The 15992-nt window shown below is 48.8% G+C and overlaps 2 protein-coding genes across 2 annotated transcripts; one reads left to right on the top strand and one right to left on the bottom strand.

Moving 5' to 3' along the window:
* Window positions 1-2076: 2076 nt before the first annotated feature.
* LOC119385096 (eukaryotic translation initiation factor 4E-like) lies at window positions 2077-2748 on the bottom strand. The gene has a single exon (XM_037652638.2). It carries the CDS (start codon window positions 2746-2748, stop codon window positions 2107-2109), a length of 642 nt encoding a protein of 213 aa, XP_037508566.2. The 3' UTR covers window positions 2077-2106.
* Window positions 2749-4952: 2204 nt separating this feature from the next.
* LOC119385846 (high affinity cAMP-specific and IBMX-insensitive 3',5'-cyclic phosphodiesterase 8B) lies at window positions 4953-15936 on the top strand. The gene is made up of 11 exons (XM_049414133.1): window positions 4953-5140; window positions 5621-5680; window positions 5884-5941; window positions 6886-7053; window positions 8524-8759; window positions 8858-8931; window positions 10015-10082; window positions 11158-11331; window positions 12664-12893; window positions 15295-15490; window positions 15784-15936. Exons 1-11 carry the CDS (start codon window positions 4953-4955, stop codon window positions 15934-15936), a joined length of 1605 nt encoding a protein of 534 aa, XP_049270090.1.
* Window positions 15937-15992: the final 56 nt, after the last annotated feature.

Raw genomic sequence — 15992 nt, 5'->3', positions numbered from 1 at the left:
GGCCGTGCGAGCACCGCGAAGAAGCAGAAGAAGAAGAACGAGCGGCTGCAACGGTCGCCGGCGCTGAACCAAGTAAGCTTATCTCCTTTAAGTCACCCCTTCCAAACAGCGGACTAACATCGTTGTATTCGTTAACGACGCTAACGCAGCGGCGAATAAGCGTGTGCCATATGATACAGCGTCATGGTAGTTGCCTCAGCTACTCTTGAGCTCCTACAAATACAATGCACTTCCAAGCTGGATTACTAAATGACACAAATTATGAGCGTGCATCCGGATGGACACTGATTGTACTACGTATGCAACCGTGGAATGAAGAGGGATCAGTACAAGAAAACAGGAGTAGGCGGGATTGCGTAAGTTAACGCGCTTCAACGTTGTAATCCAACCAAACTTGTAATCCTCTGCAACGCAGCTGCAATGGCGCCACCTCAACAAGAACCTACGCCTCGGGAAGCTGACGAGAAGTACAGAGCCGCCGTCAAACGCCTCGTGATAGGGGTAAGTTAGACTACGGCAGAGAAAGCTGAAAAAGCGCACTAAATGCACGCGAAAGTTTGCGTATCAGCAAGTATCGCATCATGTCAGATCGATCAAATCGACAAGCCCGACAATGACCTTTTCAATGGGCAGGGAGCATTTTGATTCTTGTCCGTGGCACGGTAGTGCAAAGGCTGATGGACGCAGACTGCGCTGCCTCAGCCGTGCATATTCAGGGGGGGGGGGGGTCACGCACACATGTTTACCCATTGTTTACCAAAGCCCAGTAGGGATTATGGTGGCACACAGCACAGGGGGCCTTCCTTTAAAATGTGTGTAGTAACTCCGCCTTCGAGCATTCAGTGCCCTTACTGTTCCTTACTTTTCAGGCGATTGTGAGAAATGTCGCTAATATTAAAGGAAAAATGAATAAACGAGACAGAAAGTATCGGTTTCATTCTCAATATACAGTCTTGACTGGAAAAGTGAACAGCTCAGGCTGCTTCCTTGTGGCGAGTGGCAGCGGTGAAGCTACAATGCGGCATATGCAACATTAAGTGATTATAATGAAATAAGCTTGATGATAAAACTTTTCACGAGAGCTTCAGTCATCTTCTTACCGAAGGGCTTGTCACCACGTCTTGCAGGAAGGAACCGTCGCGCTCAAGTACGGCTCCATGTACTTCGCGGTACCAACTGTCAGGGTGAGCGCACATGTTTTAACATGACTCCTAAAATATATATGCAGCTCGAATTTATCGTCGTGATCGTTGACATGATCTACTGGTACTGCGAAACCAGTAACGCTAAAGTGACGCGGGCAGACATGAACGACAACATGTGGCACCAGTTCGTCGTAGCTTTTATGTCTCTCCTTCGTCTTTTAGCACCGCTTCTTAGGAAGACTCGTCCTAATTTTGACAATATAACTTTGGAAACCTAACTGTTCCATGGCGCATGTTATATATATAAAGAGCTAGTTTTTTCCCGTATAATTTCATAACAACTTGCTCCTCGTTTAGTGGGTGATCTATGCTTGCATAAACACGTCATTCAAGGCACAATACTTGAAACAAGAAAGAAAGGACAGAAAAGACAGAGGAGCGTCATTGGCGCCATTTACAAACGACGTTCAAAGGGGGAGAACTAACTTCTAAGCATAGCCGTGCGCACGAGGGGGCTGCGGTGAACCTTCGACCCCCCTCCCCTGATGAGGAACACTGCGCACGCCTATGCTGACACAGGCGGACCCTTTCCTTCCAATATGAAACTCTTCTAATAGTTCCCTCGCCGTTTGGTCTATGCTTTTGCCAAAACAATCTTAAATTCCGCGTCGTTGCTCTCCGAAGCGACGCGGATTCGAGCATCCGAAGCGCACGGCAGCTGACGAAGGAATCACCATGGATGTTACTTTTAAACAATTTTATTTAACATTTCACAAGAGAGACGCAACTTTAAGCATAGCAGATATTCCGCTTTCACATCAAAATATTCATTTTTCTTTCCCCTTCTTTCCTTGGTTCTCGGTGTGTAGCCACGTTGCTCCATTTCATTTCCGTTCAACGCACCTTGGTTGAGGTGTGGCTTCACGTCGTCTTGTCATCTCTTGGTTCGCTCAAATTTCTTTTAGACTTGATATCTAGCCCTTGTCGTGGAACCATGTTTCGACTGAGTATCGGTGTGGGCCTGGTATGGAACTATATGCCGGGGATGCATGTTCAGCCGCGCCTTCAATGTCTTACCGATCTTGACGTTGCCATCAGCTCGGCGAACATCGGTGGTCCAGACGGCGATCTTGTCGAGGTTGTTGCGAACCTGAACCACAGCACCGTTGACGTCGTCGCTGAACTCGTCAAAGCCCTCTCCTATCAAACACAGCAAGATTTCGAGCCAGTAATTGTCCAAGTGCGTTGTCCTCTGGTTTTTGTTGAGGTTGAAGAGCCAACGACCTCCTTGCTTGTTGCGGCAGTCTTCCCACATGGGCTTGATGCCAGACTTGAACAGCGAGTAGTCGCATCCAACGGGAAGCTTGCTGGCCAGCTCTATGTGGTTGTAGAGCGCCCAGAAGTCTTCAACAGCGTCGAACGAGGAGATCTCCAGAAGGTTCTCCTCCCAGCTGCGATTCTTGTCATTCCTGTAGAACCACAGGCTCCACCGATGCTGAAGTGGGTGTTTGATCATTGAAAACTGTGGATCTGGGCAGGCTGGTGCCCGTACAGCCGGCTCGGGCTCCCCAGAGTCGCCTTTCGGATGATCCTCCATCGCCATATCGGGTCTCCGTGGGGCTCCGTCCAGCCGCTGCTGCGTTTGACCGTCTGGCCACGGCAGCGTTCCAGCGCGGCCGCGGTCTGGCGAACGAATGAGCACAAAGCGCACGCGTCGTGTTCATACCCGTGTCAAAAGCTTTCGCGTTGAGACGCATGACGCGTTTCGATTTCGCCATTGGCCAGCTAGACGCGCGGTCGGCGTCTCATGCTACCTTTTGTCACGCCTCCTGCACCTTTGGTGGAAACGTTGCAGGCTTCAGCTGCAAGGACACAATGCTTCGCGCCACGATAAATCCCCGGCCGTAAACGGAGAGGCCGCACTTCGATCCCTCCGAATCATTCACCGAAAAGCAGTTTTGTGACTGAACCGAAGCGAGCCGGGGCTCGCACTAATGTCAGTTGTCACCAGGTTTCTGAGCTGACCTTTGCAATGTTGCATTGTCGAGGACAGGTAACTTGTAACTGTGAATAGTTACTTTTAAGTTAAATGAACTTGTAACTGTAACACTGTTACGTTTTTACTCAGTAACTGTAACGGGAAATAACGTTACAGTAACTTCTGTTTTTATAAAAAAATGATCCAACAGCAACACTCGGCGTTAAAGGCCGACATTAAAAGCTTTCCACTTTTTTGAACTTTCTTCTTTACCGTATCCTCTCCATCTTTCGAATTTCAATAATAGGGTTCTCCTCGCAGCTTACGAGTGCTAAGAGGATTATATTTCCTGCAGGTGACCGAGGTCGGAGGCTGGTCTTCAAGTTTACTTGTAAACTACACATGTTGTCGTAAATCAATCATGTTGCAACTAACAGTTTGCTAAGTTCAGTTCCGTTTTTTATTTTTTCGGCACTTAAACTTCTAGCTCTGTTCTTGGTGAACCGGTGGAGCATTAGGCTTCGAGCTACTCGTGTTTGACAGGCGGCTAGAAAGCAGCAGAGCGCGAAACGGCTGACAGCCAGAAATACCGTGAAATAGCGAAGCGACTTTTTAAAACTTCTTTGGAACTGATTGTAAGAGCTTTACTATTAACAGAATGACATGGACGTTTCGCCTCCTATGCAGGTGGCAGAAAAAAGAAAGAAAAAGAGCCGAGGTGGACCGGTCCATTGGCAAAAAAAAGAAAAGAAAAAATGAGCAGAGGTAGACTGGTCCATTAGACACAGATGTCCTTATGTCCAGCAGGGGGCCGCGGTTGTTGGAAGCCAATGCTGCAGTTCTAGTACACTCTACCAGTGCGTCGCGACGAATGAACCACGATTCCAGGAGTGATCTTTACCCCCGCCTTCTTTCACGAGCCGTCGTCGCATGCCTATGCTCGTAGATGACCCTGCTCTGATCGTCCGCAGGTGTGCGATCTTTGCGTTTTGCGAACACCTGAAAAGGTTTGTGTGCCCAGCGGACGCGAGGCTCTCCGAATAGTATGACACACCTTGAACATAGAGCAGACAAAATGGACGTCGTCTTCACACTTGACCACGTTTTCCACTTCTAGTATGAGGCGTACAAAACGATTGCTTGTGTTGGGCCCCCTTTTAGGTTTCCGTCGTCTAGGGTTTTACCACGTGCAATTTTGACTACCCGCATGCCGTCGTACATTTTTATTAAATACATTCTATAACTTGATTTCTTATCTATTTTCATACAGTAGCGGAAAAGTAACGACGTTACTTTTTTTTACGGCAACTGTAACTGTAACAGGTTACTTGAGTTACTTTTTTTGGCATAGGTAACTGTAACTGTTGCTGTAACACTGTAACAGTGTTACTTTTTACTGGTAGCGTGCCCATGATTGCGTATACGAAGTCATAAGCACGTTACCGGCGTCTACTAGGACCTATAGGCCCTAGTAGATGCCGTCAAAATCTATGACGTTTCAGCGATTCGTGCGGGAACTTCATGGGTGCGTCGCCACCCGCATTTTCTTTTTGCGCGTTTTCTCGCATACCAAGCGTCTTCTCGCGGCAAGGGTGTTGATTTTGGTATTGTGAAAGACTAATACGAGAAAAATAGTTTTTTTTCTCTTTAGTGTCCCTTTAAAGAGCACCCCATAGTCAAAATTTACGGAGCCGTCCGCTACGGCGTCCCTCATAATCATATCGTGGCTTTGGGACGTAAAACCCAAACAAATATTATTATTTATGATGTTTCGAGTGCAGCCTTGGCTTATGGAACAAGCGTACTGGTGTCCATCTCAATTGCAGGTGATGTTCGTGTTCACCAAAAAAGATGCGCAGTACTCCGCGCTCAGGTGGGCGGTCGACAAGATGCACTACGAGTGTCGCGTGAGCGCGACCGCGGAGGAGGCCGTCGAGAACTTCCTCAACGGCCGCCCACACCTGGTTTTCATCGATGCGCGGAGCAAGCACACCATCGACCCCATAACGCTGTGCAGGTATAAATGCCACTCCACATTGTCACAGCCGGCGCCTTTGCGCGAAACGCGTTCACAGCGGAAAATAACGGAAGACACTGTTCGCATCAGCCTGCAAGACTAGTGGTGAGTGGTGGACAACTTCCACCACTCGCTCACCACCGGTCCACTAAAATGAAGAAGGGAACACACGGGCGGCAAACACTGATCAAGATGTTGAAAACGCAAGTCGCGAAACGGAGAATGCGGTAAAAAGACGCAAGTGTCATGCTGCCCAAATAAAAAAAAATTTAAGGAGCATAAGCTAAATTCAAAAGGGTCTGTCTGGACCGACATTTCGGATTTCAATGCAGAGTGTATGATCGGCTATGATTCGAAATTCTGTGTCACCTGTTTCGTGTGCTGAACAGCTTCATCCACGTTCGCAGAGTGCAATGACTCAACTTTTTCAATCCAATCATTACTTTTTTTGCGTGTGTGTCTGCTCGTAATTTCCCACAGGACATTGGGCGGCTACAAGTGGAGTCAGTACGCCTGCATTGTCGCAGTGGTGAAGAAAGGGTGAGTGGAATTCTCTGTTTGCGTGCTTGTTCCGTGATCGTTCCGCTAGCCTTCTTTCACGACTGCGCTCGCTGTTCGAAATTGATCCGTAGCAATCAGCCTAACCAGTTATACTGTATTCAATGTGCACACTTGTTAGCAAAGAGCATGTACTGACTTTCGTGCATTTTATTTTCTTTTTTTTTTCCCGTCTTGCGCTTCAGGTTGGCGGATAGGGAAGAGGCAGCTATCATCCCGCTGCTCAGGGCTGGCTACAAGAGGGTAACTATCATGACTGCTGCAATATGTGCTCGTCTAACTAAAGTGAAGCTTTTATTTAAAAGCTTCGTTCCAGACGACATTTTCGTAACAAAATGTGTAATAGGTTATCGGGCTAGTTGGTTTTCTGTTTGGTCATGTTTGCTGCCGCAACAACGGACAAGTTTTAAAGGAAATGAGCCAACGTGTGACGCCGCTGTAAGAAAGATGACACAGTGAACGTACAAAAGGAAACTATAGAGTGGCTCAGTGTCTCTCAGAATACGAGGGAAAAGGTACAGTCGGCACGAAAGCAGATCGTAGTTTCGACAGACAAATTCGTGAGTTTTTGTTTTCTCGACTGTACAATTGCTATAGTATAATTTTGCACAACGAAATACTAGTGGCTTGTGGCCATAGGCGTGCACTCGGCGAGGGGGGGGGGACCCTATAATCGCCCAGGAGGGGGGGGGGCTGCGATGAACGTTCACCTAAGATAAAGAGACTTTACGTTCACCCCCCCCCTCCCCCCCCCCCCGCTTTCTGATGGGAAACCCTGCGGACGCCTATGCTGGTGGCGAACGCGCAATCCGCTTCTGTATTTGAGGACGCCCTGGCAAGATTTGGGCTACGCAGGTCGCTTGAATCTGCTATTGTAAGTCTTTCTACTGAAACGACGACCTGCCGGGGTGGTCCAGTTGTTTTGGTGCTCGTCTGCTGACCCGAAGGTCGCGGGATCGGATCCCGGACGGGGCAGCCTCATTTCGATGGAGTCAAAATGCCAGAGGCCCGTGTGATTAGAGATTGAGGCGCACGTTCTAGAAACTCAGGTGGTCTAAATTCCCGGAGCCCTCCACTACGGCGTCTCTCATAATCATATCGTAGTTTTGGGAGGTAAAGCCCCACAGATTATTTATTGTTAATGACATGCCGCTTGTACATGTCCCGCCTGGTCTCGATCGCTGCAGTGGATGCTGGAGACGAGCTCGCCCATCGCGTGCCTCAACGAGATCGTCCAGATTGAGCACAACGACCTCGCGCAGTCGTGGAAGCTAATGGCCTCCGAGGCGCTGTTTTCTGCGTTACACTATGTGCGGGACGGTGTCATCATCACTGGGCCTACGCACGAAATACAGGTGGGCATTGCGAAGGCGTGTCTTACCTTCCAAGCGATCGCAGAGAGAACTACGAGTGGCCCCGACCAGGGTGTCGGAACGAAATGTTTTTCGTCTCGGTTTTTGTTTTGTTCCACCGCAAAAAGTTCCGTTCCGTTTCTGTTCGGGAACGAAAAAAAAAAGTTCCGTAACGGTTTTTATTTGTATGTAAACATTTGAAGCTAAAAGTAACGATAAACACACAGGATTTGTGGTATAGTAGTTACTTACGCAACTGCGCTCCTCTTAAGAACGTGGGACAGGGGTAAAACACATTGTTTCCACGTTTTTAAATGAAGCGCACGTAACTGTACCACGAAGTCCGACCAACTAGCGCAAACCAGTATCCTTCTGAGTTATTGTATTTAATTATCTCAAAAGTGAATTCCGAATTTTCTGAACAGGCTCAGTGGTTTGTGTCAAGGGAGTGAGCGTGATCTCATACGCAGCCCGTCATCGAGTGTACTCTCAGATATGCGAGAGCGCTATTCTGATAAAACAAACTTCAGCGCCGAGAATGCTTTTTCCACGCTCTCATGTGTGGCTGCCACACCAAGGTCAACTTGCGTTATTTTAAACAACTATGGTTGCCACTCTTCTCGTTTTTCGCAAAACTTCGACACATCTGCACTTTGGAATTTCTGCCTGAGATACGCGCTAATACCGTACCCTGACGTTGCGTGAGCTCGGTTGTTCTGGATCGCCAAGCTTTCCCGTGAAACGAAAACGGATAAAAAATATTTTGGTTTCTCTCCGGAACGAAATAGATCACGTTTTTTACGTTTTCGTCCCGTCAAAAATATTTTTTTTTCGTTCCGTCCCGACACAATGGCCGACGACATACTTTCGCGCCACTGTCATCGCTTCGGATATATATATATATATATATATATATATATATATATATATATATATTATATATATATATATATATATATATATATATATATATATGCATTATCACTCGATTCCTCGTCTGTACGTAGATAATTTCTCTTTGTATTCTTCGTTAAACCACCATCGATTACATTGTCACTATAAAGCATAGACAGCTGGGCTACTTGGTTTTGGTGAACAAGGACATGGACACCAACTGGCGTTGTTGGTGTCTTTCTAGTCGTCCGTGTCTTTGTTCGCCATCGTCATGTTCCATATAGTTACTTTGTCATATGTATGACAACCGGTGGTCCTTCCCCCTTAGTTCACCATTGGGAAAGTGCGAGAAGGTCTTCCGACAAATGCAGCATCGTTTACTGTTTGGGTGTAGAACTTGGAGATGGGTGCTCTTGTTTTCCCGGCGAAAAATTTGGGAGTTGTGAAATATTTTTGTGCCCTTTCCACAACTGCCACAGCTGTCTCAGAGGCCTCGTCGTGAGAACGACGTCGAACCACTCAGGGACGAGAGTAGAATGAAACCAAAGCCCGATCGGTTCCCTTCACGCGCGTGTGCAGTTCATGAACCGCGCGGCCGAGAAACTGGTGGGCTACTCGGTGGAGGAGATGTTGGGCGAGGACGCCCGAGAACTGCAGCGCAACGATTCGTTGAAGGGAGACGTGGCCGCCAACATCAGCGCTCAGCTGGAAAAAGACTGTGCCTGGGAGGGCAGTCTCTTCCATCGCCGAAAGACGGGCGAGTGCGTGCCGGTCTGGAGCAAGATCGCGCCCGTGGACAACAGCGCGTCGCCAGGGTATACACAATAATGGGCAGTCGCTCACCATTTAACCGGCTAATATAATCTGAGCCGCACTGATCGACACGTCTTCGTCTTTTGTCGGCCGCTCGCAGGAAGAAGTTGGACCACGTGGTGTACATCAAGGAAAGTCCTTTCCTCATGGATAAGCCTTTCCCACCAGAGGCCGGTGAGTTATCAGCGAGTCTGTTAAGTACACTTGCAAAGGTTTAGTTCAAGATAGGTGACAATTGTGCGCATCGCTGTGGGGACGTTTAGCATGCAGGCGAAATAACATGTGCTTAGGCTTCAGCTACGGCGGATCCAGAACCCAAATCCTACTTGTAGCCCCCCATCCCTCCCCCTTCCCGCCCTCTACCTGAAAAACGATAAAGAAAGATCAGTTTCGCCGCAAGGGTGAAGCAATGAATGCGATAGCTACAAATTGGAATTTTATACGAAGTAAGGCTAGCAGCTAACTCTCTTGCATCCGATCTCGCGTAACTCTGCGAAACGCTGGTGTAAGGGATTACGGCCGCTCCAGGGAGCGAAGTGGTTTTTATGCTGTCTGTCATCTAGACGCGAAGTAAGCGGTGTGACCACAGCATGTACAAGGGTATACGAGCCGTCTACTGATGTCTGTCGAGATAGCGTTCGCGACCGCACCCTTTTGATCAATGTTCGCAGTCGCTGCTCGAGCAACGAATCCCCCCCCACCTCCCTCAACCGGCGCCCCTTCATGCTCCTTCGCCCGACGAAAGACGGGCGGGGCGTTTCCTCTTTGCTTGAGGAGACATCGACGGTAGGCCTCGCATGCGCCCTTCGTGCCTTCTTGCGACGGAAATGGCCGGCTCGTTTCATCTCTGCTTTAGCCACGTTCGTCCCCAGCTCTCGCGCGTAGAACATAGATGCGCAGGGTGATGTTATCAGTTTGGACGTTATACAGAACGTGACGGCGACGGCAAAAATCCGCCGAGAGTGTCCGCATAATTGAAATGCCAATAAGAGAACGGCAAGCTGCCCATGCGCTGTCATTCACCACTATTGTCCAATGTCAGTTTTTATTGCAATTGTTGCAATACCAAAATACGAAACAGCCTTCTCTAAAACACTGTTGGCTGCACTGTTTTTGATTAAGCTGTCACCAAATAGCGCGAGCCTTTACTCAACTGACATTTGAGGAAAAATAGCACTGTTCTCATTATATATCATAAATAGCAGAATGAAAGATACCTTTACACGAGAAACTAACAATGCTCATATTTCTTTGCAGTGGTACTGAGCCGGAGACAGTCGTTCGCTAAGTACCATGCAATGTTAATTGAAGCCCCCGTCACAAAGGTGAGTCTGTGACACAGACTTCAAAAATTTATCGTGCGCATGAAAGTTGAATAAAAATTCGCAGCATATCCACGGGTGAATGATGAAGAGCTTGGGCGAAGCTCCTGAAGCAATCATGGTTACACCGTGAAATCTTCAGTGGTTTCGCCCAGCAGTAATCAAAGCGATAGCCCAGTACATCATCAAAGACGTGACAAACACTGTATATATTTATACAAGAAATTTTATTAATCGTAAGTGGTAGCTAGACGTGGCTTCCGTTCCCCCTTCATTATAACGGCTTTATGGTCGGTGAAATATTGGATCGGTGACGGATCATAGTGGGATGTTTGCAAAGACGAAGTAGTGGGCAGTTTGCAAAGGATCGGTGATGGGTCGTAGTGGGATGTTTGCAAAGATGGAGTGGGCAGTTTGCAAAGGTGGTTACGCCGGACAACGGAGACGTGACAAGGTTAGACTAAGAGGAGCTTCGCCCCTAAAAGCCGCTAGTAATGAATTGAATATCAGACTTACAGTAAGACCTTTGCAGCAGAGACGCGTAGTGGCGTAGCATGGGGGGGGGGGGGTGTTCACCGTCCTCACCCCCGACCCCGTAGTTTTTACAGTTTGTATGTGTATATATACGCGCACACATACAAACACACGCACGAACATTCATAAAGAAGGGTCGGAGAGGTGGTGTTGATCGGACACCCCACCACACATACACACACGCCGAATAATATTTCTAACTATACATGCTAACAACGCGCTCACACACACGTACGCTCACCGTACACACATACACACGCACGTACAAAAGTGTGCACGGACCGTCCACTTGTGCGGCCGGCCTGCCAGGTAACAGAGTTTAACTCTTGTTACACTCAGCAGTCCCGTTCTCACTTCATAAGAGCGGGTGAGAGCCGTTTTCCTACTCGAGTTAAGTGCTTAATTCGTTGAGTTTCTACATTTGTATAGATCCTAAACGTCGAAAGGTAGGTCACAAGACCAGCTGCGCTCACCCGGTGCAGATACGCATTTCTTTATGACGCACTTCATTGGTGCTCTTCACCAGCGCACTTCTGGTCCACAGGTCGTAAAACTGCTGATGGCTACGCAAGAGAACTCTGCACCTCCGGTATCGCAAGCCCTGGAAGGTGTGCTCGACATCCTTCGCGCCACCGACCTCTACAATCCGCAGCTGGCCGCTGGGCAAGAAAAGACCGAGGACCAGATGACCTCCGACCTTGTCGCGGGACTCACTGGGGTGGGTTTTCTCCTCGGAGTTCTCACCCCTATATATGCCCTGGCTTCCGGAGACTTACTGTCGACGCAGTTAGCGTAACCGCGAAGTAATTCCGAGGCGATGTATTCAGATTATACAAACATTCTTTCAGTGTTCTTATGTTTTACGTATTGGCCCCGCAAAAAGTGGGCGTTTATTTTCCGACTTAAGTGGAACGCAAACGCCCACTTTTTGTTTGTTTCGCGAACATATGCATAGGCGTGCGCACGATGGAGTAGGGGGGGGGGGGGGGGTTTAATCATCTAAGGGAGGCGCCAAGTCAGCCCCATACCTCTTTAATGTGCAGCGTTATGGCGATGCAGATTTTTCACTATAATGGCGGCCGAGGGGCCCCTGATGTTGGGTTCCAAGAACTGTTTACTTCCCATCTTTGTTCCCGGAAAGCGTGGGCCAAAGTCGGGCCCTTGTGAGAAGCACTTGGTCGGCTAATTTTTATTTTTGCGTTCATTGCGAAGCTTGTTTTCATTCGGAGTCTACGGGGGAGGGGGGGGGGGCACTACGGTGGAGCTTGCCACCCCAACTCTGCGCGCGCCTCTGCACTCGCGTGGCAAGTGTCGTTGCTGAATCATGTCAGTTGTCGCGCTTTGGAAATTCGGCACGGAAGACTGAAGCTTCGGCCCACTTTGTACGTCGTCGTTGATGTCAACAACAGTGGCCTCCACGATCGTCCGTCGACGTGCCGGTGCGCTGGGGGATGATTGCCGAGTCCACGTAATAAAATGCGCTTAGCTCTAAAGTTCTTTTAACTCTCTTGGCTGTCAGAATATATTTCTAAACAAAAATAAGAAAAAAATAAACCACGCATGCTTGTGAGTGGGAGGTTGTGGGAAGTTGTAAAGCCGAAACAGTTAGGGTTAAGAAGACTGCAGGGAGAAGCAGCTAGGGATGCTAGGCATGTCCTTAGCGTGGCCATGGCACAGAGCGCTTACAAACTTAAACCTTTTTGAATGTGGCTTCAGGGTCCGAACTAACAAAAAACACTTAGGCTAGAATTGTTCGTAAGACAAAATTTCAACCAGTCATGACGCTGTGCATATCGTCAGCGAAGGCGGTCAGCCAATGGCAAGTAACGCTTTCAAAAGAAGAGCTGTTTTTGAATTCGGCCCCAGATTCGCATGCGAGGATCCTCTGACATGGGACAGAGTGAGCGCAGAGCAGGTCTAGCTATTTTGACGCGCGTGCGCACGGCGCTGCTTCTCGCTCGCAGACGGGCCAGAAACCAACGGGCGTCCGTCGACTCTCTCACGAGACAGCGCTGATGAAAGGTATTGTGCTGCTACTGCGTCCATATAGGACGAGCCGAGTGCCCATCGTTCGCGCAACCGGGCCAAGTCCTTATGTGCGTGGCGTGCAAACCGGGCGGCGGCGGACGCAGTGAACGTGGTGAAGGCGCCCCCGCACTCCTCCATGAGCGGCGTGATGCCCAGTCTGGTCGCGGCGCCGTCCAGGATCAAGGACCTGCTGGAGGGAGACACCAAGTGGGAGTTCGACATCCTCGAGCTGGAGTCACTCACGGGACGCAGGTAGGTGCATGCAAGCGCATTGACTGAAAATGATGTGATAACATACGTGAGAGGTTCGCTTTAAAGGGGCCCTGCAACACTTCATAAGCATGGTCAGAAAACGCTGCCGGTAGGTAGTCGAGGCTCCTGAGAACACGTGAGCCGAACATTATAGCGCAGCAAGCGGCCTGGAGTTACAATTCTCAAAGTCAGCTGGAAATCGTTCCCTCTTTATTTCTACAAATGATGCCATAAACCCAAATGACATGCGCCATAAACTCAGTCCACGGCCATTAACTGATTTGAGCATCGTGAGCGGCATAGTTCCCACGGCCGCCACGTGCCTGAAAATGAAAGCCGCGCGTTCGAAAAAGAAAAAAAAGAAAATTGCTCAAGGTTATGACGCGTGCTGACGAATGGGCGTATATAGCTTCTCGCCCTCTTGTCACCCCCCTCCCCTGCGTGGCTTTCAGCGCACTTGCTTGTACGAAAGGAGAGAGAAAGCGTTTAAAGCCTTAAACACATACGCACATGCGCACGCACACACCCACGCGCGCACGCGGTTTTTAGCACATATCTACTCATTGAGCAGTATTAGTACTCGAATAGGCTCCAATTATTAACACGACAGGTCAGACGGTGTAAGTTATTGATTAACGAATTCCGTAATTGATTGGATTATGCATTTCGATTTCTTAAGCACACAATGGCCGCCTGTTAGGGTAATGAAGATTAAATAAATAAAATTGTGCCGCGGGCAATTTGTAAATATTGTGCCTATACGATGGAAGTAAAAAAAGAATTGGCCGCTATCTGCGTGCTTCGCTGCAAATGTCGTCTAAACACGATAGAAGAGGCGCTGCGTGAGATATGGATGCCATCTGGCAATACGTCGGGAAACATGAGTGCTGTGTTGCGGGCTGTAAAAAACCGGCGCAGCGGCAGGTGAAGACCGGCGGTGACCAACGCGACCGGCGGGGACGCCGGCCAGCCCGAACACGCGGTTTGGCGCGATGCGCCGAAGGAGAAGAAACGTCCGCTCTCAACGAGTACTCTCCACAAACTCTCTTATTTACACGTCGCCTGGGTAAAACAGGAATGCCAGAGCGGCGCTCCCTGTCATTCGTACAATGCAATACTGAACCGAAACCGAAACACAACATGAGCTTGTGCGGAGGGCACGGAGGAAGACAAGTTTCAGCGCAGTCGCATTTTCAGCGCAGCTTAAGAAACTAGGGTCTTTAAAATTGCGTACCGATGTATTTTCTATTAAAGGAACACACCACCTAATACTTAGCTAATGATGTTGCGCCTCAGATATGCGTAATATTTACTTTTTGATCGACAACGTTCACAAGTAGGAACAGCCGTACCAGTTCAAGATGGGTGGGCGGTAAGCAAGTGGTTCAACTTTGGCCGGGTGGCTGAATCGAGTGACGTGCCGACAAACAGAAAGACAGACAGACAGACAGACAGACCAAAATTTCTGCGTTTAAAAAACAAGAACAAGATTAGACACGGGTATTTCCTAAACGTAGTTTTACTACTCTATTTTTTTCATCTAAACGTCCATACATTACAGCGTCATTTTGTGTGAGTCACCGAAGTTCGCAGAGCCCATGTTACATGCGCTTTACACCACAGTATCACGAAGGCCGATCACGGCACGCTTTGTTGACGTCGTAACCAAAGACTTGTTTTAGCCAAGTGACTCGGATCTTAAGTTCCGAGAGCTTTTCTGGTGCAGGAAGACTTCACGAAGCTTGTCGGAATGAGTCCTTAAATTCCCGTAGGATGCAATGAGCTCCTTCCTTCTAGAGAATGGATTAATTAAAGATCCGAATGTGCAACTGTTGTCAAAATGCGTGGCGTTGCTTGGCAACCTGGTGCGGAAACATCAGGGCGCCTTGGCAACGCCTCATTGTGTTTATTTCGTGGCTTAGTAAGTCTCCCGTCGGCGAAAGAGATGATGATTCACTATTACCACGAATAACACAGCCTGACTTAATGCTCCTTTTTAATGTCCCATTGCGCAGTCACTCGCTCGCGCCGGCGTCGAGTATATCCTCTTACCTACTTGCTCCCCGAACCCGTGTAGCTGATGATGTGGCCATATAGTGCAGGGGTCTCAAACATGCGATATGGAAACCTCATATTTCCCATATGAGATATGGGAAAGGCCTTTCAGGTGGCAACATTGGCTGACATTTCGTTCAAACTCTATCTACCCCCCCCCCCCCCCCCCCCCCCCCACGCTTTAACCTTCTTCACTGTCTCGGCCCTAGCGGGACTAAATTTCGTGACTGTGGCCCGCTAGCTGATGTGAGTTCGAGACCCCTGCTATAATGGCACCATATACAGCGCGTGTTTGTTGTGCTTCTTCGTCGGCAAAAGCGTAGTTCTTCAACTCGTTCATCGACAGGCCGCTCATCTGGCTGGGTCTGTCCATCTTCGTCAAGATGAACGTGCCCACCAGCATCGAGATCGACGACAGCACCATCCGCAACTGGCTACAGCTGATCGAGTCGCACTACCAGGACAATCCTTATCACAACTCCACCCACGCAGCAGATGTAATGCAAGCCACGGCGTACTTTCTGCTCAGGCTTCGAAAGAAGGTGCGCGGGCACTTCATATGGGCCGGTTAATCGTACAGCAATAAATTTACACCGGACTATAATACAGGAAACGTACAAGCTATAGGTGCCGTTTTCTTTGCTCAATCTTCCTGTTAGGCACCGAAAGAATTCTTTTTTTTTCTGAATGCCTCGCAGACTTTTACTTTGTCGCGGCATGATAAATCTGCAGGGCTGGGATAAAAAAAAAGAAAGGAATATCATGCAAGGCTTTATCGCGATCTACATAAAGGGCAGCATGTTCATTTTTGAAGTGCCGCCCACATTCCTCGCAGGACATATTCGACCCTCTGGACGAGGCCATCTGCCTGATTTCTGCTGTGTTTCACGATGTCGACCATCCGGGAAAGTCAAGCCCATTCCTCTGTAACTCGAACAACGAGCTGGCCATTCTCTACAACGATCGGTGCGTGCGCAGCTTCGGATAGGGGGTGTTCTCTATTCGACTATGCGCCATCGGTTCCGAGTAACTCGGTGTGATGTA

The sequence above is a fragment of the Rhipicephalus sanguineus genome, chromosome 3 (assembly GCF_013339695.2).
Source record: "Rhipicephalus sanguineus isolate Rsan-2018 chromosome 3, BIME_Rsan_1.4, whole genome shotgun sequence".
Taxonomy (NCBI): Eukaryota; Metazoa; Arthropoda; class Arachnida; order Ixodida; family Ixodidae; genus Rhipicephalus; species Rhipicephalus sanguineus.
The sequence above is the reverse complement of the archived record's forward strand: the minus strand, read 5'-3'. Positions and strand labels throughout refer to the sequence as shown.